We start from the raw sequence: 23,982 nt of genomic DNA on the forward strand, positions 1-23,982 counted from the left end.
GAAAGTCCTCAAGACCTTCAACCTGAGCTTGCAAACCTCACTCAGGCATAAACTGTAAGGTCACTTGAAATATTGCCTGGGTAGCAACTGGAGTGCTAGACACCAGGTAATAAACAGTGCAATAAATTATTTCGCAGTTAGTCTTGCAAATAATAAAATCACCTAAGAATCCTGGGCTTTAGAAAGCAGAAAAACCCAGAGAAATTTTGTTCACCAGCCAAGAGTCCCTTGTTTATTAAGAAAACAACAAACACAGTTAGAAGGGGATGTATCTCCTACAAATATATTTGCCTGTGGCATGGCACTCCTGAACATCAACAATAATATTTACCATTGCATCAGAGGAAAAAGTAAAGCTACTCATTCTCCAGGAAAGAAAATCAGAAAGCTGTAAAGAAAATGTGTGCACCTGTGGGCCTGGGCGACTACAGCACAGAGAAACTTTCCATAGCAGTAAGGCACAAGAGAGGTCACTAATGTTCCCTGGCTCAGCACGACATTCATGCTCAAATGCTACAGAACAAATGAAAGTATTGCCGGCTAATAGTAATGCCATGAATTCCTTGTTAGACTGAAGTCCAGATTTTGGAAGACCCTGTCTTCTCAATGATCTCCTGATATAGGGCCATGTCTTGCAATCCTGACTCAGGCAAAACTCCCGGTGACTTCAGTGGGACCAGGATCTGTCCATTGGTAGAACACGCAGCATTACCAGCCAGCCACAAAATCAGCCCCCCATCTCGAAGGTGGATATTTTAGAGTCCAGAAACATTCTGCAGCTGAAAGACCATGACTCCAAAGCACTGTCCCACACCTAGGTGGCTGCCTAACAATGGCAGACAAGGTGAGACCTTCAAGTTACACCTTTGCGTGCGCTCAAACGTTTCGTCTAGGCTACTTTATGTTGCTCTGTAAATAGGGATGTCTGACTGCACTGGTGTTTAGCTCAGCTGTATCGACTTTTTGTCTTCAGACTAATGCACCTACCTGCACCAGCAGAACAAAACTACACTTTACATTTTCCTATTTTCCAAAGGAGCAGTTCAATTTAGGAAAGAAAAATGTCAGTTTAGGCCCCAAAAATATTTTCTAGTGGCCTAGATCAGGTAGAGGTTCCTCTGTGGACAGGGCAAAGACACACACACAAGGCATTTACACTGAGCTCTGGAAAGCAGTCCTATTGAACTAGGTCTTGCCAATATTTAGAGGCAAGAGTACCCTCACCAAATGCTACAGTCGGCCACGGCTACACTATAGTATGTCAATTTGAGACCGTGCCCTGTGTCTGAGGATGAAAGTCACCTTGTGCTGATGCTGAGCACAAGAACTATGCAGTATCAAAAGCCTGCCTGGGAGAGGTAGCAGGAACTGCAACAGCAGAGAAATCTTGTGCTGGGCCCCAGGACAAAGCAAGTTTCACACAAGACACAAGTCATGGTATGCTAGAGGTGGACACCAAAATCACAAGTAAAGTTCCCACCCCACCCCTCAGCCTGCTTTTCCTCTGTACTCAAAACTCACTGTGGTGCCAGGTGGAGTATTGAGTAGGTGAGGATCAGGCCCCAGATGTGCAACTTAAAGCCCTTCAACAGAGAGAGCATGGTTTAAAACATACGTATCATTGTCTTCATCTTCTAGGAGCAGCTTCTCAATGGGCAGTGTGCCGATGACTCGTCTGGCATCCTCCAGCTCCTGGGGGGCTGGTTCAGGAATGGAGATTGGCAGGGGCACAAACTGTGGCCCAGAAAGCGTGGAAGAAGCTGGCTGGTACTGCAAAGTGGAGGCTGGCAGTGCAGAGAGGGGCTGTGCCCATGGGAAGTACGTAAGAGGTGGCTGCTGATCCGTCACCTCGAGCTGAGGCACTACAGCGGGGGTGGTGCTTCGGGGCTGTTAAAATAGAAGAGAAATAAAACAAAATAAAACAATTGGCTAGGTGGGGCAGGGGGAGGACACAAAGCAACAGACTAAGGATGCTCAGTCTCACTTTTAACATCCCTTTTCCTGTCTCTCTGGGTAAAGCGTTATACTGAGTGTGACAGTTTTCCCACGCTGGCTCCCATGAGAGCGGTGGCTGTGGGTGTCCCAGGTGCTTGCTGCCAGTAGCTCACACTCATGTCAAGTTCCCTCTAGCTTTCTGTTCCCACTCCCACCCTCACTCTAAGCCCATGAGACAGTTACACCCTGTGCTGAAAGCTGCCGCCTTTGACAGTCTCTTTTTCAAGTTGAATGCACGGGCGCGGCTTCGCTGCCACAAGGCTGAAGGCAGCTTGTTCTGGCCTCTGCGACAGTCCGTCCTGACCCCCTGTCAGCCAAGGCAGAGCCGCATTTAAACGACAGCCCTTCCTCACCAGCGGCGGGCACAGGGCGCAGGCGCGGGCCTGTGCTGATTTGGTGTGTCGGTTTCAGCAGCTGAACTGAAACATGAAAAGGAAAATAAGCTGCTGGAGTTCAATCGAAACAGAATTCTCTGCCCTTCTCCTCTAAGGAAGAACAAATCTTCTTGGGCCAGCCAAACAGGTTTTGTCCAGCCTGAGACCAAATATTCTGCTATGTTTTCGTGCCATTTTGGCCTTGCTCTTCCACCTTTTAATAGCAATTTTTTAAGAAATTTATTGCCAAGGCATTCTTCCTGTTTCACCAGGTGGATGTGTTTCCTGGAATCCCATTTACATTTTTTTTTTTTCAGTTTGCAATTAAATAGTGAAGAATCCCCTGAATACTGCTCAGATCTCTGGTGGGACTGTGTCCTAAGTACTTGTCCAGACAACAGCGTTTATTGACTATAATGTGCATCCACTCAGTGAACTACTTTAATTCTGCTTCCTCAGGTATTCCAAATCCAAGCTGAAGAACAGCTTCTCAAGTTGGAATTGATGACAACAGTAACTGTAACATTCCCCATTATTATCTTTGAGCTGCAAACAGTATTCTCCTACTGTAAATAACTGTTCATAGACTTGAACAAACTCGGGGCAATGGCAGCCCTGCTGCTGACTTGATGAGAGATGACTCATTTCCCAGGACAACAGCAAAGAACAGTGTATGTGTTAATAACGTGGAAAGTCTGGAGGAGTGCAAGTGCTGGGGAAGTGGCAGTGAAGTGTGTCTGATTTCAGTGCAACCACAACTTTTTGTCCTGCTCAAACCATACTAATGTCCAGCACAGTGCAGACAGGGCCAGTGCTAGAACAGCTATGTGGCATGGATGCAAAGACACACAACATTATAGTAATTAAATAAATTATGCTAATTACATCCAGCACTCCCCATGGCTCTTGCTGGAAGGTGGGGAATTTGCTGTCATTTATACCTAGGTATTTTTGACTTACTGCAAAATTGGTGATCAGCGGTTGAGAAGTGTAAGTCAGAACGGATGAAGGTCCAACCAGCGTGTAACTGGGACACATAGGCTGAACATACATATCTGCTGTGTATGGACAGCTGACTGCTTCGTGGGACACATAATCAGGGTAAGTGGTCCACTGAGTTAAAGGCTGTAAGGATGTGGGAGAGGGCTGGGAGATCCAGCCAGAACAGAGTGCTCCTTCATCTGTGACAGGCAATGCAGAGGCAGCAACATCCATATCAATGCAAGGCTGGCCTAAAAAACAGGAGAGGATTAAAGCCCAGTTCAGCATAGCCTTCCCTGCAGCAGGGCTGACAAACACTTAGAAAGTCAGGGAAACATTACCCATTGGTGAATAGGAAGGAAGCGGCTGATGGGGCAAAACAACCTAGAAGAGAGAAGAAAAACATCCAGAAATTAAGACCATAAGCATTAAATTCAGTCCCCTCTGAGAGGCACTGAGGGACAGAGCATATTAGCTATTATCAGCTGATAATCAGCTACTGCTTCAATGTCAGTGCCTGAATGTTCCCACCTGCCTCTACAGAAGGGCCAGGAGAACTGAGCCTGGCAGCCAGCACACGTAACCCCAGCCCTGTTCATGGGCCTAGCCAAAGTCCACGTGGCCCTTCAGCTCAAGGGGGCCTTAAACAGTATTTAAACCTTGTGCTGCAGAGGGAATTCCTCTTCAGAGAGGAGCCAGTCAATCTGCTTCCTCCTGGGAAGACAGATAGAGGTAGGCTGAAACTAAGAAGCAGATAGCTAAGGATGGCTCTGGCTGATCTCTTTTTGTGGTCTTTAACAAGCTGCTTAACTTGCAAGCCGCTTTCTGTTCCTAGGAGTTAGATCCTGCCAAGCGCAAAGCACTTTCACCCTTCCATTAGGTCAACAGTGATTGAAGGTGCTCAGCACCCTAAAGGCGCTCCACCTAAAGTAAAGATATATTTAATGGTATTTCCAGGTAACATGAGGCTGCATTGCTTTCAAAATGCTTTAGAGATGCAAAGATTTCTTTCATTGCCAAAGTATTGCCAGCTGGTGCCAGGGCTGGTCAATCATTTAGCTACCGAGGAAGAATTTTCCGCCTGTGTTTGTTTTTTCTCTTACCGTTGTAGCTGCCGTTGCACTGGCATTATGAACGTTTCCCCGTTTCCTTTTCAATAGCTCCTTCACTGGCTCTTTGACACGGACACCTTGATAGGGGCGAGGCTGCGGCTGCTGTTCTGGAGCAGAAGCTGAAAAAAAAAAAATGCAGGTGACGTTTATTTTCTTTTCCTGCCATTTGCACAGATCCAAAATCCCCATAGCAGCCTGCTTGTCTGCAGGCTGTACTAGTCAACGTGGCTGGAGTCCAGACTCACAAACGTTTTCTTCCTTAGCTAATGATGTCTTTTGGCCCATACGTGACGTCAGATGGCATAGGCCTTCTCTCTACCTTTGCTGCTTGGATGCTGTGATCACACAGATAGACCACGTGGACAACCTAATCTGAAATAAGTATGCTTGTAATTCCCTCCAGCTGTTAAATAGCTGGAGCAACACCGAGAAACTCAGCCCCTTCTTTTTTTGCGAAACAGCATTCGTACATAATTCACAGCACGAGAGCTTGTGCAGGCCTTGCTGCCAGAATGGTCTGGAAGGCAGAGCTGGCGGTTTCCCTGCCGCGCTGGCAGGTGTTTTTATGGTCTGCAGAAGCCGTGTCCCATCAGGCGCAGGGTGTAATGAACATGTTTTGTTGAATAAACAGGCACATTGCTCTAGATATTTATGAAAGCCAGGGAGAATGTAGTACAAGGAAAAGGGGCTGCTGCTGTTACGCAGAGGATAATACCCCATTCCTAAAAGCAACGGCTATCGACAGACCTCCACCTTCCTACGGGGATGTATTTCGTACACGTGTGAAATGAGAGTAGTAGTGGTGAGCCACACACTCTGAAGGGAGGTGAAAAAGGGCATCCCTCTTAAAAACTTATCAACTAGATAGAAAAAAACCAAACAAACCAAACACAAAAATAGAGGGAGGCAACAAACAAATGTTGTTTTTACCTCAAACTGTCTCTAGACTAAACCTTTCATTCTGCTGCCTTCAAGGAGGTTTCAGTGTATTAATTGTGATGTTCTACTACTATATTTTTCTCCTTATTCTCTGAGCCTGAAATTCTGTTTTCTTTAGGCTTCTGACAAAAATAGCGTGTTTATTTTATTCCTCCTGACTTCACTTGTATGTATCTGATTTATGCTGCTTCAGTGCCACTTATCTGCAGTGCAGCGATTTACACCCACCTGAAGGAAAAATCAGACTAAGTATATCCAACAGGCGTATAATACAGATTGGTTAGTAGATATCTAGCCTATGACATAACACAATTGCTGGCCAGGTAGATGCATCAAAAAGTAGAGGTTAGATATTCAAAAGAAATACATTATATTCTGTATTTAGACACAAGATGTAAACGCAACCCAAATTAGAAAAGCATCCTCATTCGGAAAGCCATTTAACTCATCACTAGTTTGACATGCGTCCCTCATAGCTTTTGACAACAGGCAGGTATACTTAAGTGCCATCCAGGACTAGAGACACGTTTCTGTTCCAAACAGAGCTTTGCTCATAGCCCAGCCAGGAGGTTTACCTCTTGGTCAGCTGGGACGTGGCACAGCTTTGCGGACAGTTATATTGACAACACATCTCAGAGCTTATACGCATAAACTCTGATCCATTTTGAAAAGTAAAGCTTATGGCCAGCTAAAAAGACCTATCACAAGGCTTTGCAACAAGTGAAAGTAGAGGAAGCACGGTTCTTCATAAGCCGATATTTTCAGCCCATATTTTACATGAAGTATTTGGAGGTAATTGATAGCAGAAGGAAACCATAGGATATCAAAGCTCAGGGAGGCCCGATATTTGTAAAGCCACTGATAGCAGTAGTGGCTACCTCCCCTTTTTTACTGCACTTTGATTTGTAAATATGCTAATCGATAAGTTTCCATTTCTAAAGATCACAACCGACCTTTAGTTTTATGAAGTACAGTCTGATATCCAGCTCAAATCATAAACTTAGAGTATTATTCCACCCAGGAAGCATTTGTTCAGATTTACATTCTGTGCTTCACGTCACAGAACAAGATGAATTATTTTACTTCTGATCATCTCTCCCAGTTACATGCAATTATACGCACACTGAGATGTTTCTGTTACACCTTTCTGGGGGGAGAAAAACTGAGTCTAAATACAGACATTGTAAGTCAACCTCAAAAAATATTTAACAGAATAAACATTTCTGCCTTAATTTCTTTTTAAAAAATGAAATACTTCTTTCCCTTCAACTTTGCTCTACCATTAACTCTTTCTGACTCACTATATACCATTTAATCATGAAATCAGCCATTATAAATACTTTTGGCACTACATTTATGCATTGAACTTTGTTACCTTTATGCGTATTGGGAAAATACTTTGCTTTAAAATAGTAGCTGAACAACAGATGATTTTTCAGCCTTTGCCTGATCTGCCTTTGCTTTCTCTGGACATTCTTTGTGGGACGTAAATTGGGTTACTTGCATTCTTATGAATGCTGTGGCTTTGGAAATGCAGTTAACAAAGAGAATTAAGGTCACTTTAATTCTGCATACAAGCATCCACAAGGGCTTTTAATACAGTTCACATTTTGCTTTTTAAATTTAATTGGTATTAATTTATCTGAGTACAAACGATAGACAGTGCTAAAAAGTGCTGTGGTATGAGCTGTACTGAGAACTCTGAAAAGGACCTGAATACTAGACAGAAGGTCTGAAATAAGGACCATCACAAAGGTGCTTTCTTGGTCTTGTGAGAGATTTATTTACATTTGGAAATTATTTATTTGTACTTTACTGAAAAGCTCTTCAGTCAGACATTGCTGCTGTTCTTTACACTGCGTGAAAACATCAACTTCACCAAAGCAAATATGAGCTCTGCTGTAGATTGCATGAGAGGCAGAACTGTACCTCTTGGGTAGTATCTTATCCCTGAGTCATCACACTGATTTCAAAGGGCCTCCTTGCAGAATTAGGGTGGGGAAGGATGGCAGTTTCTGGCTCCAGGTTTGGGGGATGGGAAAAAAGAAATTTACTGTAAAAGCTGACAAATATACCTATTCAGAGTTTCCGGTGTAAGCAGAGTAACCAAAAAAAAAAAAAAAGAAAAAAAAAGAAAAAAAAAGAAAAAAACCCCAAAGTCTGCAGAACATATTTCGGTTCCCCCAAGCTGACCTCCAGAAATAAAAATAATGCTAGCACAGCTGCTTTTCCACTGTTCAAGTGTGTACCAGGTCTGAGCATTACAGATGAACCACAGCAAAATGACTTTTGGCTTCAGTGTACAACTCCTCATAAAGCAAAAGAAATATGATCATTCAAAAATAAAATCATTCTGAGAAATAATGACAATTAAAATATCCTTGTAAGGGGAGTATCTGGATTTAGTAGTCTCCAACTCCTTATACCAGGGTTGTCTTAATAAACTATGAAGCCTGCCTTGGCCCAAGTTTCAATTATATTTTTATTTATGTCATGAGCTGCAAATGCACCATGGTCCCCATGCCCAAGTTCCATTCAAACAAATAAAAGGAACAGCAGGACGTGCTCCAGTGCTCAAGTGCTCACCGTGTTCTAGCTCGTCTCATACAATTCAAGGACCACAGAACAGCCATGTACTGTTCCTTAATAGGCACTGGATCTTGATTTGCAACTGCTCTCTGAAGTTGGAGCAGTATGAAACATCAGAAGTCGAGAAAGAAGGAATCTAATCCAACCAGTAGGAAGCTTTGCAATAGTTTCTACGTGTAAATGTATTTTAGCTCATTGCAATGCTATTGTCAGGCTGCCTTACAAGTCCACGGTGCGTGTATACAGCCAGGCTCCTTTCATCAATGTTATCACTTACTGTATTTGTTGAATGTCGACAAAAGCCTAGCACAAACCTTGAAGACTTTTGAGTAATCTTTCAAAGTGGCTGGATAACACAACAGCTAATGAAAAGGTACCAAATGCAGCAGTCCCACTAGCTCTAAGCATCAAGTGACAACAGAAGAAAGCCCATAATGATGTTTGATTTCAGACCGCTCTGCAACTCAGCCTGAAAGTGTCCAGACTGCACAGACAAGGCTGAAGGTTCCCAGTTTCGGTGGACTCTGGATGAAGATTTGACAACTCCATTAGTGGTGTTGCTAAGGTCAACACACTAATCTCTTGGCATTGGTTAGCTCTCTGCCAATTGGTTTGCACCTACGAAAAAAAAATATATTTTTTCCTGCTGAGTGAGTCCAAGTTGTGCTGAATATAGCACGCATAGCCATTGGGGATCTTGCTGTTTGCTTTTGGGGAGCCGCTCCAACCCGAGCTCATGGGCTGAGAAGAGTGTCAGGAACATGCTTCACAAGGCCCCTTGCCCAAGGTGAGCAAAACACTGAGCAAACTAATGTGTTGGGTGGTAATCCTATAAACCCTGGCCTTCAGTTGTTTGTATTTTGGAGAACCTAACAGAGAGATGTCGGCAGCATCTAGTGCAGCAGTCAGCAGTATCCCATTTTTGCATGATATTTGTCATCCCCAGATTTTTGTCAGTACAGTATCTATACGCAGATAGAGTCTTTTTCAAGATATCTGCTTCTTAATAACATCCATGAAATGCTGGTCTGAGTGAAAGATCAGACAGGGAAAGCATACCAAGACGTTGCCAAACAATTAAAGCAAGCAACTTCAAAATTTACCTTCCTCTACATTTTTATTTAACCATTGCTGAAATTGGAGGGAAGATAATGGCAAAACAGCTGTTGGAAGTCTGCAAGTATTGAAGCGTGACAAGTTTCAGATCACTAAACTTCATATTACCACCACTGGCCTTCACACACACATGAACTGCAGATCAGTTTAAACCTTCATCCTTTCAAACAAGTCAGAACGATTTCCCATCAGGCCAATTTTCAGTTTGAAATACACTGCTAATCTTTAAGAGTTTGCATGACTACCTGCCTGTAACAGCAAATGACACACTTGCCACCGTTTCAGAAGATTTACTGTTTCTTTGCTCACACACTGACATGTGATAAGCTTATCAATTGATCAGTGTTAACAGTGTAAATATTTTTCTCTTTTCTTCTTTCACCTCCAGTATAATAAAAAATTGAAAAGAAATGCAATAGAAAACTTTTTCTTATTTGCAGTAACTTCAAAAAACAAACAGTAACTCTTGAATAACAAGAAAAATTTAGATTTCAATTAACAAACTAGTGAGTTTCTGGCTTGGATATTGAAGACCAAATTACATTAGGCAGCTGCTGACATTTTTACAAGACGACATCAATGCCCATTTAGCAAGGGACTAAATATTTCATCATGGTTGTTGGCATTTTACATTGACTTCAAATACAGAACCCTTCAAAAATATTTTTAAAAGTATTAAAGCTAGTAATATTATTTTGGGTCTGTTGCTGCTTTGGAAATGAATCGTGATAAGAGCTGACATCAGAACTGAAACAGCTGCTTTTGTGATATTGATAATGTTCCATAGTACATCATAGATCACTGTGAAAAGTACTTTGATAAAATGTAGCTCTTAACAGCTAGGCAGGCAATCCTTCGTACGAGAATTATTTAATCAGCTCCCCTTGTATTTATGTCCAGCCTGCCTAACCATTTATAGCAGTGGATCAGCAAGGAAAGACAAGGAAACCTAAGTCCAATTCTTAGCTCTGCCAGGGTCCCTGCACAAAGTTGAGGGAAGGGTCACCCAACTGGTAGATCTCCGACGTTATTCGGCTGCCCAAGGATAAGTGCTTTAATAGAACTGTCAAAAGCACTTTTCAGTGGTTTTAGAAATCCCTGCAAAGAAGAATCTGCAGTCCTTCGGCAGTTAGATTCCCTTTGAAAACTCAGAACTTTACAAATCTATACAACAGGATAAAAACGATCCTTATACTTTTTGGCTTTCTTGTGTCTGTACCGCTCTTACGACAACAACCTGCCAGTCCCACAGGGGTATTTAGGTGGTGCTGGAAAGGTAATCGAACTGCAGCCATTCTCATGGCAACAGCCAGAGCTTGGATGCTTTGACTGTAATAACACCACCAGTACCCGCTTATGCAAGGCCGTAAATAGTGTAATATTTGTTCAGGTCTCTGCGCTCCCTCAGGCATAGCTATCCAGCTGGGAGGCTTAAAGTGCATTGCAGAATGAGTATTCCCTAGTTATGGCCAGAGGTGATGGGCCCTGTCCTTATTTCCTGGCTAATTACACAGTTACCCTCAATATGTTACTGAGAGAAAAAACAGAGTGATCTTTCTTTGTCTCTGCTTTGTGGTAAGTCCAGGGCAGGGAAACAAAGCACTGAAATTCATTTAACTATCCAAGATCCCAGATAGTAACATGACAGGGAGTCACCCAGGAGAAAGGTTCTTCATTTCAACTTCATCCCTAGCCCTTCACATCCTCTGGGGTGTGTCCCTTTTTTAACTGATCTGACCGATCAGTCAAAAGTGAAACACTCTGAAGTGACCCATCTGCAACTTATGCCCTTGGAAACAAATTGCCAAGATCTGTCTTCGCCAGTTGTGTTGGTGGTAACAGGCTTGGGTGGCTAGTAAGTACCAGGTCGCTGGTACCTAGCCTAAACTGACTAATACAGACCTGACTAATACATTCTCTGGCTGGCCCTGAGAATGAATAACCTGCCATACTGTGCTCAGACACAAAATCATGTCTACAGCGTTGCCAAATAAATCATGAAACAACTCAGAAAGTGTTTATCTGTATTCCATTTGGCTATTGCTTGCTTCATTATGTTGTCGATAGCCTTTCCATCTGAAATTATATGTCTCAAGGCCCCAGGTTTGCATGTCAAGCCCATTTGAAGGACTGAACGTGCAGCTCTTTTTGTCCATCTGACACATCCCAAATCTCCTTTGAAGCGTTACCATTATTTTTTGTAGACAATCCTGACAAGGAAAACTGGACTGGAGTGGATTATTGTCTATACTGTTTGTCGCACTACGGGTGGGTATTTCAATCAAGATTTAGTTAAATGCAAAGCGCTAAGCAAACATCTGGGCAGAGAATCTGCTCTACAATAAACAGAAGAACTTAGAGCATGAGCAAAAGAGCCGAGTGACGGTTCATTGCTCAGCATAAGGAAATGAACTCAGGAGGGTTCTGAGCATAATTAAATCAATAGACTAAATATTTCACTTGCTTACCAACAACTTTGTACAGCGTTTAACTAGGTCTCTTTCTGCTCCCTTACATAGCACTATAACTACCAGTGAAACATATGAGTTTGACAGTACTATCTTTCAGAATTATGCCCAATCTCTTTATTTTCAGGTGTTTATCTGCAGTTGGAAGATTTCCAAGAATCAAATTAACATTGGATTCTAGCAGATCCGTGTGCCCTTGTACCCTGCCTGTGCTGTTCTTGGGGGCACGGTATGCTTTTGACTTTTAAAAAAGGTCTCCTTCACACCTCCGGATGATCTAAATGAGTGGAAGTCAGGAGAACACTGTGCAGAACCTACATTCTGTTCCAACACAAGGAAGGATTTGCAGATTGGCAAATAAAATGTTAACTTTGTATTTTTCCACCTGGATAGAAACAAAATCAAGGGGAGGTCTGAAGACACTTGGGAAACAACATGAAAGGCTGGCTAGTAATCCCTGCTGCTTTGATTAGTCTAACAAAACAAAACAAAAAAAAGCTTCCAAGTGCCAAATAAGAGTTGGATGCATTGAACATATAGCAGTGAGGACTACTAAAAATTATCTGTTTCAGAACAAGAGAACCCCTATTACAAAGGGGAAGCTGAGATAGACAGAAAGCGTCTTAACCATAAGTCTCACCCGCACGTCCTAATTTCTCCCAGCCCATAATACTCTTTCCATTTTAGTAATGCAAGCTTTCCATTTAATTGCTTATGTGGTCATTCGTAGAGCCTGACACCTGCTTTGTAAAGCATGGATGGGCTCAACTTTCATGCTATCCATCTTTCCCAGTGGGGTTTTACCAAAATTAAAACTCACAAGGTGCAGCATATTGCAGTTTCACCTCTCAGTCTCATTATCTGATACTTTCAGAAAGGCTGTATACAGCCCCACATCTGTTGTGGGCAGAAAAGCCTTTACGCACTTAAAAAGCATTTGGGAAGAGGTTTTCAAAGGTGCAAATTCACATATCTCAGTTGCATGGGAATCCAAGCAGTCAGTGGAACAGCTAAATAGCTGAATGTCTGCCTTACGTGCAGAAGTCCCATTGGACTGCAACAGGAGTTGAGTGTCCAAAGCATTTTGACCTAGCCAAAAGCATCACCTAAATGTGAAACTCTTGCAGAATTTCAACCTGCTTGCATACCCTTTCATAACAGAAACCATTTGCATGAAAGGTACGCTCACTTTGTTTTCAAAATACAACATGAGGTAACTACCTGCATAAAGACACGTAAGAGGAAAGTAGCTGGTGCTGCCCATTAGAAATTTCCCATCCCTGAAGGGCTGCCGGGCTGCAGAGCGGGCCTGCTTCCATTCAGCAGAATCCTGCCAAAAGCTGGGAAGCCCCGACCAGTCACTTCACTTCTGCCGTGGGAGGGGATGCTTTCAGGCTGAGACACTCTCTGGGGTTTTGCTGAGCGGAAGCTCTGGGCCCCACTCCTGCAAAGAAGTGCACTGTGCCGTGACCCTGAGGGAACGATTTCCAGTGCGCAGGGCCAGCCATGCGAGACTCCCTGGAGGACAAGAGCCGCTGACCGTAGCAGCTGAGGGCAAAGTCTGTTAGTTTTCCTTCTGTTCCTGCAGGGCTTTCTACGGAAGGGCCCCCTGAAGAAGCGGGAAACTGCCCTTCAGAAGGTGCCCATGAGAAAAGCCCTCTGGTGAGGTCGCACCTCTTTAAATGAGTTCTAGTGTCACTCTTGGGCTTTCAGTTTGGGAGAGTTTTTTTATTCTTTGGTGGTTTTTTGCTGTTGTGTTTTATTTTTATAGCTGGGGAAAACGTATGGAAATGATACCATTCCTTTTGAAACCTCCTATTTTGCTAAAAAACAATTTTAATCCAAGTTGAGGCATCCTGGTGGAACAGGTTGCCAGGACTTCTATGTAGTCTCCTTTCACACAGGTACAGATAGGACAAAAATTTCTGCATCTGCCTTTGCTTTCAAGCTGGCACTGCTCTTGACCAGAATTGCAAATGCGGCTCTGGCCAGGGAACCAACTCTGTACCAGTTAGGCAGGAATGCCTTGGCATCCAGCGTTCTCTTTGCTTCCTCCAGCAACATAACGATAACAATATCCCCCATATTCCCTAGTCAACATAACGGTATCCCCCATATTCCCTAGTCATCCTGCTGTTTAAGCATGTAAAGTTGGACTTAATTGTCTTGGTTTTTAATCCAGTCTCCTCCAGAAACCGGGTCCATACCATGAAATTTGCAAAGAAGCCTTAGGAAATTAAATGCCTGACTCCAGTTGACTTTCACTGGCACTTCAGTTTGTGCCTCCTTTTTTCTTCCTTCTGGCTCAGTTATTGCAGCATCCCTGCTGTCTCTGACAGCTCCCAAGGGGGAAAAAGGTCGCTTTTACATGTGCCCCAGTACATGGATGTATGCCTCTCTAGTCTGGTTACTCCATAATACAGCAGCTTAGACCACAGGGAAGTAATTTACCTGCAGGGCGAGAAATGTCAAAGCCTGACATCCGTTCCTGGGAGTGCATGGTTAGGTGTCAGCCTAGGTCTCATTTACCTGGCTGTCTGGCAGCACAGTACCACAGGTGTGCAAAACAAAACAGTTGCCAGGATTAGAGCCACCTGTTTCTACACTGAATATGGGATGCTTTGTCCCATGCTTGGGGAAAAGATTCACCCACCCCCTCAAAAGCTCCCCACGGACTTATTGCCCATCTATCCAGGATGCCCTTTTGCCAGAATACCTGAGTAACTCATTTTGGTGTTAATTGTACTGAAACTCTCTGCATGGGAGAGGAAAGCTCTTTCCTGGTAGGGAGCAGAGCAGGGCTTTTACGCTCTCACATTAGCCTAGGGCTCATGCAAGCACACACCAAGTTCTCTGGTCACCCATACTGCCTCTGCATCAATTTATACTTTAGAGCAAACCAATGGCTCACATGTGGGCACTGGGACATCCATGTGGTCACAGGTGGTTTGAACCAGACGGTGCAGGAAACTTGAGGCCACAGCTGGTCACACTAACAGGAAATATAGGTGCACCAGAGACACTAAATGGAGACTCATGGAGATACTGAGAAGTCTAACTTCCACTGAAGCCTTTGGGACCTGGCACTCGAATACCTGTACTGACCTGAGCAATCTACCTACAGTTGCACAGGGGGTCTCCAGGAGAGCAGTCAATTGCAGCCAAGCTGCTGCCTGCATCCCAGTCATCACAATACTCTTCCTGTCTCCCTTCAAAGCCAAAACACATAATTCGTTACTGTAATAGTATAGAAAAGAAGCAGGGTTAATAAGATAACAGCTCCATGTTGGAAAAAGGAACCCTAATCATGCAATGACGCAGCAAGCACAGACTCAGCCAGGCAGCCACCTACAGAAATTTCCCCTCAGCCCCTTCTGTGTCTTAGTAAACATAACGCCAGGCTGCTCTAGCAACCAGCCCAGGAGTCAGAGAGAAGTGTGGCCACTCCGCTGGCTGCTTCATCTGCCTGGTATGAAAAGGACTTCCTCGGCAACAGAAGTCAAATCAAGGCAGTTACTGTCTCATGCAGGCTTTCAAAACAGCCAGGAAGCATTGCTATAACAGGAGATTCAAGTCTTGAGAAGCTCAGGGGGCATGGAGAGACAGGCAGAAGTCATCTTGTCTAGAAACTATCCACAGGGAATGGCTGACATCAAGATATAGGTTTTGGTCTCTTCTCATGTAGGCTTGTAATTCCTACTTACCTTTGAAAGCACTGCATGTGTCAAAGAAAAAATGCAAAGGAAAAATACCCATTCAGTTACCAATTTTGTTCTACCTGAAACATCAGGTTGTTAGTTTTACTTTGTCATTGCAGGGGAAAAAAAAACCAACAAACCCAACAAAAAACCAACAAAAAAACCAAACAAACCATTAATGGACTTCTGAGATGGAAGATTAGACTCAAGATTTGAATATAATGATCTTGCAGTATGCTCCACATCGCATACCTACTGATTCTGAAAACAGCACAAGATAAAGGGGGAAACAAGGTGTGTTGCCATAGTGCTCCCGCTTGCTGCTTTATACTTGTCAGACAAATTGAAACACGATTGAATAAGCAGTCAGAGCTTCTTGCTACAGGACGTTACAATCTACAGTATAATTTCACAAATATACATTTAAGCTTCCAAAGTGTTCAACTGAAAAAAAAGCAGGAGAAACGTGTAACAGAGAAAACAGACTTAACTGCTAGTAAGCTTGGAAAGGCATCTGCATAATAAACCAACCTCTGAGCAACCTACAAGCTATTATATAAAGAAGATTAATGTTAGTTCCACATCAGATATGTCACTGGCAAATGTTTGAGAAATAAGCTTCTTCCATTCAGGTATATTGTATTATTACAGGTTAACAGAAGAGCATGGTGAAATGCAAAGGATGGCAGCACAGTTGCAAAAATGAACATCACCTACAGATCCATACAGTGAGAATGAAAAACGTGCAAGAAGCAAACACCTACCTGTATTATGATCAGTAAACTATTCGAGCAAAGGTGGGCCAAGAGGAATGAAATTATCTTGAAAACAAGAAAACTGATTTCCTGTAAAGTCATAACTGAATTGCCCTCAACTGCTTTGTTCCTTATCTTTTTTATTAGTTGAAAAAAGTACATATCAAAAAAGGCACAGAAATAAGATTTCTCACAGGTTTCACTTTTAAAAAGGAAAATTTTCTGGTATGTAACCACTGTAACCTTTGATATAATACCTGCATCCTGTTATTGTTTTTATGAATCATAGTCTTCCACTTGATTCATAGTGATGAATGCCAACAAAGCAGCAATGCTGCCCTGTGTTAATATCCCTGCTGGAAAATTAGCATCATGCCTCATCATTTGTCTCTCTTGAGCCATGCATCTCTTCACGAGTACTGTCTCTCATGCTATGCTAATGCTTACTTTTTCATTACAATCTTCAGCTTTTATCACAGTTATGAAAAACAAATCAGAGCTCACTTACATTTTTGCCAGTGCATATTCTGTGTCAGGACGGAGTCTTTTTCCTCTTTGATGAAGATAGCTTGGCTTTTTAATAGCTAACGTGTGTTTGACTCCTTTACGGGGATGTGATAACTGACTGTCAGGATGTTTCTTTCAGCTTTTTAAAAGCCCCATGTTCCCGCTGAACCCTGTGATGTCATCACATCCTCCAACCACAACCACTTCTATATTTTCCCTTGCTCTATGTTGTTCTTCATGATGCTAAACAGTTCCTCCAAGAGCAGTGAACTCTGGAAGATATTATGCACAAAAAGGTACTCGATATCACCAAAATGTATTTGGACAAACAATCAAACCTGGAACCTGCCACTCATGGGGCTTTTACCATAGACTGGCAAAATTAGGTCAAAAGGTTGTACAGCAGAAAAAACACGAGGGTCTTTTAGTAAGATTTTGACCTTCTGTGGCACTAAGGATGGTCTTGTTTCACATAAGACAGCATTCTGCTGCTTCAGATGGCATAACTATCGGTTCTGTACACTTCAGCTAGACTGAACCAGCCCATACGCCATGTCTGCCTGGCCCTTTAAATGCGCAACACTTAAAATACAAAACTTGAGTGTTTGCTCCTGCCTTATGAGAATCTCAACTCCCTGGGGCCACTAAATTTGAACTTATGAGGAAACACCTGTAAACACTTCAAGCCTCATTAAACGAGGACGTCCTTCATTTAAAAAAGAAACCCTTTTTTCTGTTTTGTTTTTATCAAAATACAACACTTCCTACTAAAGAAGAGATGGCCCGTCCAAAATAGCTTGCAAAGCCAAAGGAAGGCTGAGAGAGACTTGCCATAGGAGTTCAAATAAGTTCTTAGCCTTAATAACAGCACCGTTATATCTTACCTATTCACACCATTGCATGAGCATAACCTCTTAAACCTCTTAACATTCTTTCCTCTAAAAATCAGACCATCGTGATGAAGTTTCACAAGTAACACTGACTGAGGAGATTCATTCCCAGAGAAATATTTCTTGGAGGCTGCACAATGAGTTTAGGATTCTGGCATTCCTATCTTCCTCTTCAGTTTTTAATCACTGAATTGCCGTGGCCCCAAAGTTTGCTCCCACAAATTTCTCTTCCCATAAAAAGAACAAGGCAGGATCCAGTCAGTTCTTTGGCCAGGAGTCTATTAGAAGAATTTCACCCCTTCAGGGATGCCAGACACCTCTCGGGAGTAGGTCGACTTTGCGAACCATTTTGCAACATACCATTAGTGTTGCATTTAATGGAAAAACACAGATTAATCAAATGAAGATGAATGCTTAATTGTATTCCCTCTAGTTCAAAGATTTGTTCAAAAAACACAAAGCAGCAAAGCCCAAAGCAAGCAGAGTGGAAAGAAATAAGGAATGTGTACCTCCACATTGCTGCCCTCCAAAATAGCACCCACCTCCTTAGTTCTCAGGCACGAGGGCATTGTTTAGCCCCGTTTTGCATATCTGCATTAATGCTTACTACCAGCCACGCAGTGTAATATCCTCTCTGCTGCTGAAGTGCTTAGTGATAGCAGGCAATCCGTTAGCTAATACTTCATAGATGGACAGGTAAGCTAGAGTCTAACTCATGGCCCAATATAGCCAGATGAAGTGAGGAAGAATATCAAAACTGGCTTCAGTGACATTTCAGTTACACCAAAGCAGGAGGAATTTGTGGACTCTCATATCTCCAATACAAAAGCAGTATCATATTTCTCCCTAAACTAATGGAACTTCATTTTGGAAACCTCTGAAATTTGTAGAATTAAGATAAATGCTTGTAATGCAACGGGAAATCTCTTCCTGACAAATTATGTTCTTTGAAAGCCAGGGCCCGATCATATATTTAGATTTACTTAAAGCTTAGAGCAGAAGGCAAGCTCAGGAAATACTGGGAGAAGTTCCTGGAGTTCGGCTCGAGTCACTGCATAAGATAATGTCAGAGAGCGTTTAGAACTGTACTCCGTTGCAGTTTTCTGCTGGAAATACCTGAATTCTGACATCACAGAGCTACTAGAAAACAGCATGGTAAATCAAGTTTTTAGGCAGGTTTCTGCCAGGAATAAGACCTTATTTTTAAGTATGAGAACACAGTCTGTGTACATTTGTGCTCTGCAGGGTCTGAGATTTGTACACACCAGATCTTATGTATATGTTAAAGCGGACTGCATAATAGAAGAAAGTAAATATACAGACTCATATTAAAAGAATCTATGCATATCATCTCACTTTTAACTACACTTTAATTGTGCTTAGAAAAGCTGTGGATAACATTAAGTCACTCAGGATTAAGCTATTTTTAAGGTCTTTATATCAATACTTAAAAATATGAAACCAGGCAGATAAAGTCTTGTTATAATAAACATCTAAAATGAGGAAGTTGCGAAAAAGGGCATGTTTTCCACAGATAAAACAGCCAGCACTATTTTGGTGGCTGATAATCATCCATTTCCATATTTTACACACAGTTACCAGATAAACTTTTGACATATTAACAAAGAATCACTCTCCAAAAAGTAACTTCACAGTTACCTGTTTAGGTATAAAGGGGCACGTGTGCGTAGCTTGGTGACCCCACATCATACCAAGCAAAATAAAAGCTCTGTCAAATATGAGCCTCTTCTCATTTCATGCATTTTACAGAAAAATGCAATTTGGTTAAGGACCATTTTACTAATGAGGCCCAAAGGAAGATACAAAAGCAGAGAGAAAGATGAAAAACATCACTTAGCAAGTATCGTATTTGCCTCTTCCTCTGACAACTGTTTGCAAATCATGACCCAAGTTTATAGCCTATATATATGGCTAGAGCCCAGGCTATTGTTAGATGATCAAACAGCACAGACAGCAGGAAGGCTGCTTGTGGACAACTCAGAAAATTAACTGCAGCCTTTGCCACTGGATGACTAGGTGCAAATCCAGCTGCCTCTGGTCATGCCTTGACCCGTTCACCATAAGACCAAAGCAACAAGCTCTGTGTCAGGCTACGTGTTAGAGTCAATCAAACCTTGGTTTGGCAAGGAACCTCTCTGCCCTGAGTCAGGGTACAATTTCTCATGTTCCTGGTGGATACACTTTGAGCCATATCCAGAGACCAAAGGATTCACAGGCAGCGTTACAATTTGATCTGACCGCCGCACACAGCTGTTCAAAGGATAACCTGAAATTAGCCGCAAAGCCCATTAGAGCACCAATGCACTGTATACAGTGCAGAAACCCTTCTCTTTAGACCTACAGTGAGATACATTTCTCCTAAGCAGGGTTGGTGGCTCTGTACATGCAAGAACCAATCAAGGGATGCAGCAGATCCCAGTGGATCCCTGCAGCTGATCTCAGCAAGGATGGTAAGAGTGGAGTGCAAGGATGACTCAAGCTGCATGTGCCTTATCTCCTCTTCCAGCCAAAATGATCCAAGTGTGGAAGAGAGATGCCCAGCATCAGTCTTTCCTTCATTAAGGTATGTGGGATGTATACCTCACCAGACAATGCTGGCTGGAAAACCAATACATCAGCTACAGCCACAGTAAACCACCTGCCAGCGGGCAAGACTTTCATCTGAACACTCAAAGAAGTTGCAGATAAATCCATCCTTTCCTCTTTTACACGACCAAGACCGTCTCCATCTCCCATCTTGCCTGTGAGCAGCAGCAGATTCACCAAAATCCACTGCAAATGGCAAAGAGCCATACAGCCTCTAACGAAACCTCTTGCCACTGGTTCCCCTCACTACAGAAATGCAGATGAGCAGGATAAAGTGATCAAGAGAAGGCAGTTGTTCAGTGATCTTACAGCTAAGCTCACTGCAAGCACCAATGGATATATATTACAAGCCTGATGCTCCTGTTAAGGGGCAACTAAAACCAAGAACAGTGCCTACTCAGTGCTGGTAGCAACATGGCCCTGCAAGAATTTTGAATATACAAATTATATAAAATCATAGGGATATATTATGTTTGACAATCTGAACCTGAGCTTTATCTCACTCCCTCATCTCCTTGATGTTGTTTTATTCCCAGGACAGAAGTTGAGCTCATAAGTAATTTTCTTCCAAAAGTGGATTAATGCTGTTGGCAGATGTCCTGGGTGTTGGCGTTTGTTGTTGTTGTGGGCTTTTTTTGTTTTGGTTTGGTATTTTTTTAACATGTCAATATTAGCACTTTAATCCTGCCACATAACATAAGAAGTATGAATATGTAAGTAGTAGTTTGATATTTCAGAAAGCTTTGTGGTCTGCAAACACAAACATTTACCTTTCAGAATACAATAACAATAAATGGATCTCTACCTCGCAGGTTTGAATGAGTGTTTAGAAGACAACCATACTGAGAAAAGGTTCTCATACTTCTTTCCTAATCAATCAAGAGAGAGAATAGAGGAAATGAAAAGTTGAGCCTCATTTGAGGCAGCAAGATCTGACATCTGACTGAAAAAGATTTGTTATTTCAGATTACAAATTCTATAAGCTGTGTCTTTATTTTGTAGCATGCCATTATATGTGAAAACATAGCAAGAAACAATTCAGAACCAAAGCCTACAGAGTACAAGGCCAGGATTTGTTCCAGCAAGCTTATGTAAATCACATCACCTAACTGAGGAGCGTCACACTACACCCCGTTGAACTCCCGTGGCAGAACCAAAAGAACAACAGGCATCTCCAGAGGTATGAGTCACCCAAGTCCAAATCTCCTTCTGGAGGTGCTTATCTCTTTTAGTAGACCACAGGGCAGGACTAGTACAATGAGGCTCCTAAGTTCTGGTAGTTTGATTAGGCATCAAAAGAGCGGGATGAATGAAGGTCTAAAAAACTTCAAAGCCAAAGCTCTTCCCCAAAGTCAAAGTCTCTGTTGGATGTGGAGATGCGCCATGGCTTGCCACAAACAGTGAGAGGGTAGCTCATTCCCTTGAGAAGCATGAGGGACGTGACAACTACTGTGAACAAGGACAGAGGACAATGGCTGTGAGCTGCATAGTGTGTCACGATGTGGAGTGAATTTTCATGCTCTATCTACAGACCATTCACCAGAGAACAAGTCCTCAAACACTTCTAAAGCATGTTTGAAGCAAAAGTGTTACTTCAGTCAACAAGGTGGCAGGGGGAAGAAAAACTCTAAAAAAAAAAAAAAAAAAAAAAAAGAGAGAGAAAATTTCCCATTTTCAGCAGAAGCTGGGGCTGGTGTGAAGGTTACCAGGACTCCATGAGTCACAGTAGGAGGGAGATCATAACAACCTGATCAGATAAATTTACCAGGCAGGGCAAGAGAGACTTTTATGAGAGCCGTAATAAATCTCAAAGACTCTCTGAGTAATGCCAGAATTTACTATGTGCCCCACTGAACATGGCCTAAAAAAAAATGAAGGACACATTTCTGATTTCACATGGGCTTAGGGAAGGGTCTGACATAGGTAGAGAAGATGGCATCTCCTGCTGGGACAGCCTGTTCCATCAGGTTTTTGTGTTACAGACTCAGAGAAGCACAGAGACATACTAATGTTGCAGCAAGCTCATCAATAAATAGTCCTGTGGGTTTTTTGTGGGTTTGGGGGTTCTTTGGTTTTTGTTCTTGGGAATACTGCTCCTCTAAAGGGATGTACAGTGTACACCCTGCAAGGCAGGGCCAGGAACAGAGCTGAGGTAAGAGGTATACACATCTCATCACGCGACGCAGACTGAGGCAGCTGATCGGAGCTCCAGTGCTTTGCTCAAGGTCATATATGAAATCTGTAATAGGGCTGGGAACAGAGGCCAAACGTTTGGGGATAGCCTTGTGTACAAAACTGCTCACTAATCATGTGCCTCCTGAGGAGTGTATCACCTTTTTTTTTTTTTTTTTTTTTAATACTGTAGGTAACATTGAAGCAAGCATGGTACAATAAATTCAGTGATTTTTTTTTTCTTCTTTCTTTTTTTTTAATTTTTATGTGAGTCTCACACCTCCCACTTTGCCTTCTGAAACAAGTTCTGATTCATACCTCAGCTTTGATAAGGAACAAATGATGCAGCCTTCATATATACTCAGCACTAGAGATTAAGTCCTTGGGCAGTGTAAATCAACATAGCCCTCATGACCTCTCAGACAGTGAGGATCTGAACCTGGGACATTCCACATCCACTCTAGGGTTACTGCACATATTTTTTCACACAAAGAAATGTCCCATACTGATCAGGCCTAACATCAGGCACAAAGGAGAGCATGAAATCCTTCAGAACTTCTGCACACAGATGCCTAAGCAAAGCTACTTCCCAGCGTCCTCAAGAAAGTTCTGAGTTCTAGAGTAAAAAGAAAGTAAAAAAATCAAGCCAACTGTATTTCTCACACTGAGACCATGTCTTCACTTAGAGAGTTTCCCATGAACAAGCACTTGTGTTTTCTTACACACATTATGTTCTAGAACAGACCTTTCCAGGATTTCTTTGTACTTCATACTATTTTGGAGATCATCTGGTCTGTTTCTGAGCTCCAACATGTGATTGGTTTACCCCCCTCAAAAAAAAAAAAAAACCAAACACCACCACCAAAACCCACCATACTACTGCTTAAAGCTAAATATGCAAGCTGTTTGTAGTGGTCACACATGCATATTCTCAGATCTACCCTGTCCTTGCTTCTCCCTTCCTGCTGCTCACGCACATGCCATGTTCAGCACCATCTGCTTGCAGCCTGCCCATTCTTCTCAAACACTCAGGTGTTTGTCTGTGAATGAGTAGCAGTCACGTTTAGTTCAAGTTTCCGGTACTGAGTCAGGCAACAGGAACAATAGCACATAACACAGTCTGTGTCCATACTGCAGCTGGAAGCGAGACGTGAACTAACCTTGACTGAGCCAACAAGAGGACCAAGAACAATGATGATCCCACAAGCCTAGGCTTCTGGGCTTGCTCGCAAAGCCAGCCTGCGACCACAGGCACGCTACCACATAGCTAATGCACACTGAAGTCCTTGTCACCGCAGCTTCTCTCTGCCATTAGGTGTTCAAACCAGTTGGTATATGCCTGTGCATCTTGCAAGCTTGGCTCTGAGCGCAATGCTGACAGATGATCTTGGGTAAGCTAGCGCTGGGAGCAGTTGCACAGCCTCTCCCCTTTCACATGTCACAGAGTGGCTGCTAAAGCAGATGGTGCTAAGGGGTGAAAGGAGCCGGGCATCTTTGTAACTTCCCCGCCTACAGTACCACCAGTCTGGTGACTTGCTGGCTTCCAGAGTCTGTGCGCACCAACACGGTGAAAACCACCCGTCCAAGCTATCTGTTGAGAAATTACACACAGAACCACCCCGAAAATAAACCTGAAATTGGCAGAAATCAAAAGCAGATCTCAAATGATTCATGAATAGGAAACAGGATTAAGAATATCATTGAATGTTACGCACATAAATCGCATGACTAGCTCTGGAAGTTGGCAATGTGAGACAGCAAGAAAGCTTGGGGTTTCAT

At 42.7% G+C, this 23,982-nt stretch overlaps 1 protein-coding gene across 1 annotated transcript; it reads right to left on the reverse strand.

The window, feature by feature from the left end:
* Nucleotides 1–1,575: 1,575 nt before the first annotated feature.
* POU2AF1 (POU class 2 homeobox associating factor 1) lies at nt 1,576–23,982 on the reverse strand (the record flags this gene model as incomplete). Its single annotated transcript, XM_082330591.1, is given in 6 exon segments — nt 1,576–1,887; nt 3,330–3,601; nt 3,692–3,734; nt 4,454–4,581; nt 23,919–23,931; nt 23,935–23,982. Coding segments are annotated over 6 exon segments (816 nt in total).

Source organism: Platalea leucorodia (assembly GCF_965183815.1).
Source record: "Platalea leucorodia genome assembly, chromosome: 20".
Taxonomy (NCBI): domain Eukaryota; kingdom Metazoa; phylum Chordata; class Aves; order Pelecaniformes; family Threskiornithidae; genus Platalea; species Platalea leucorodia.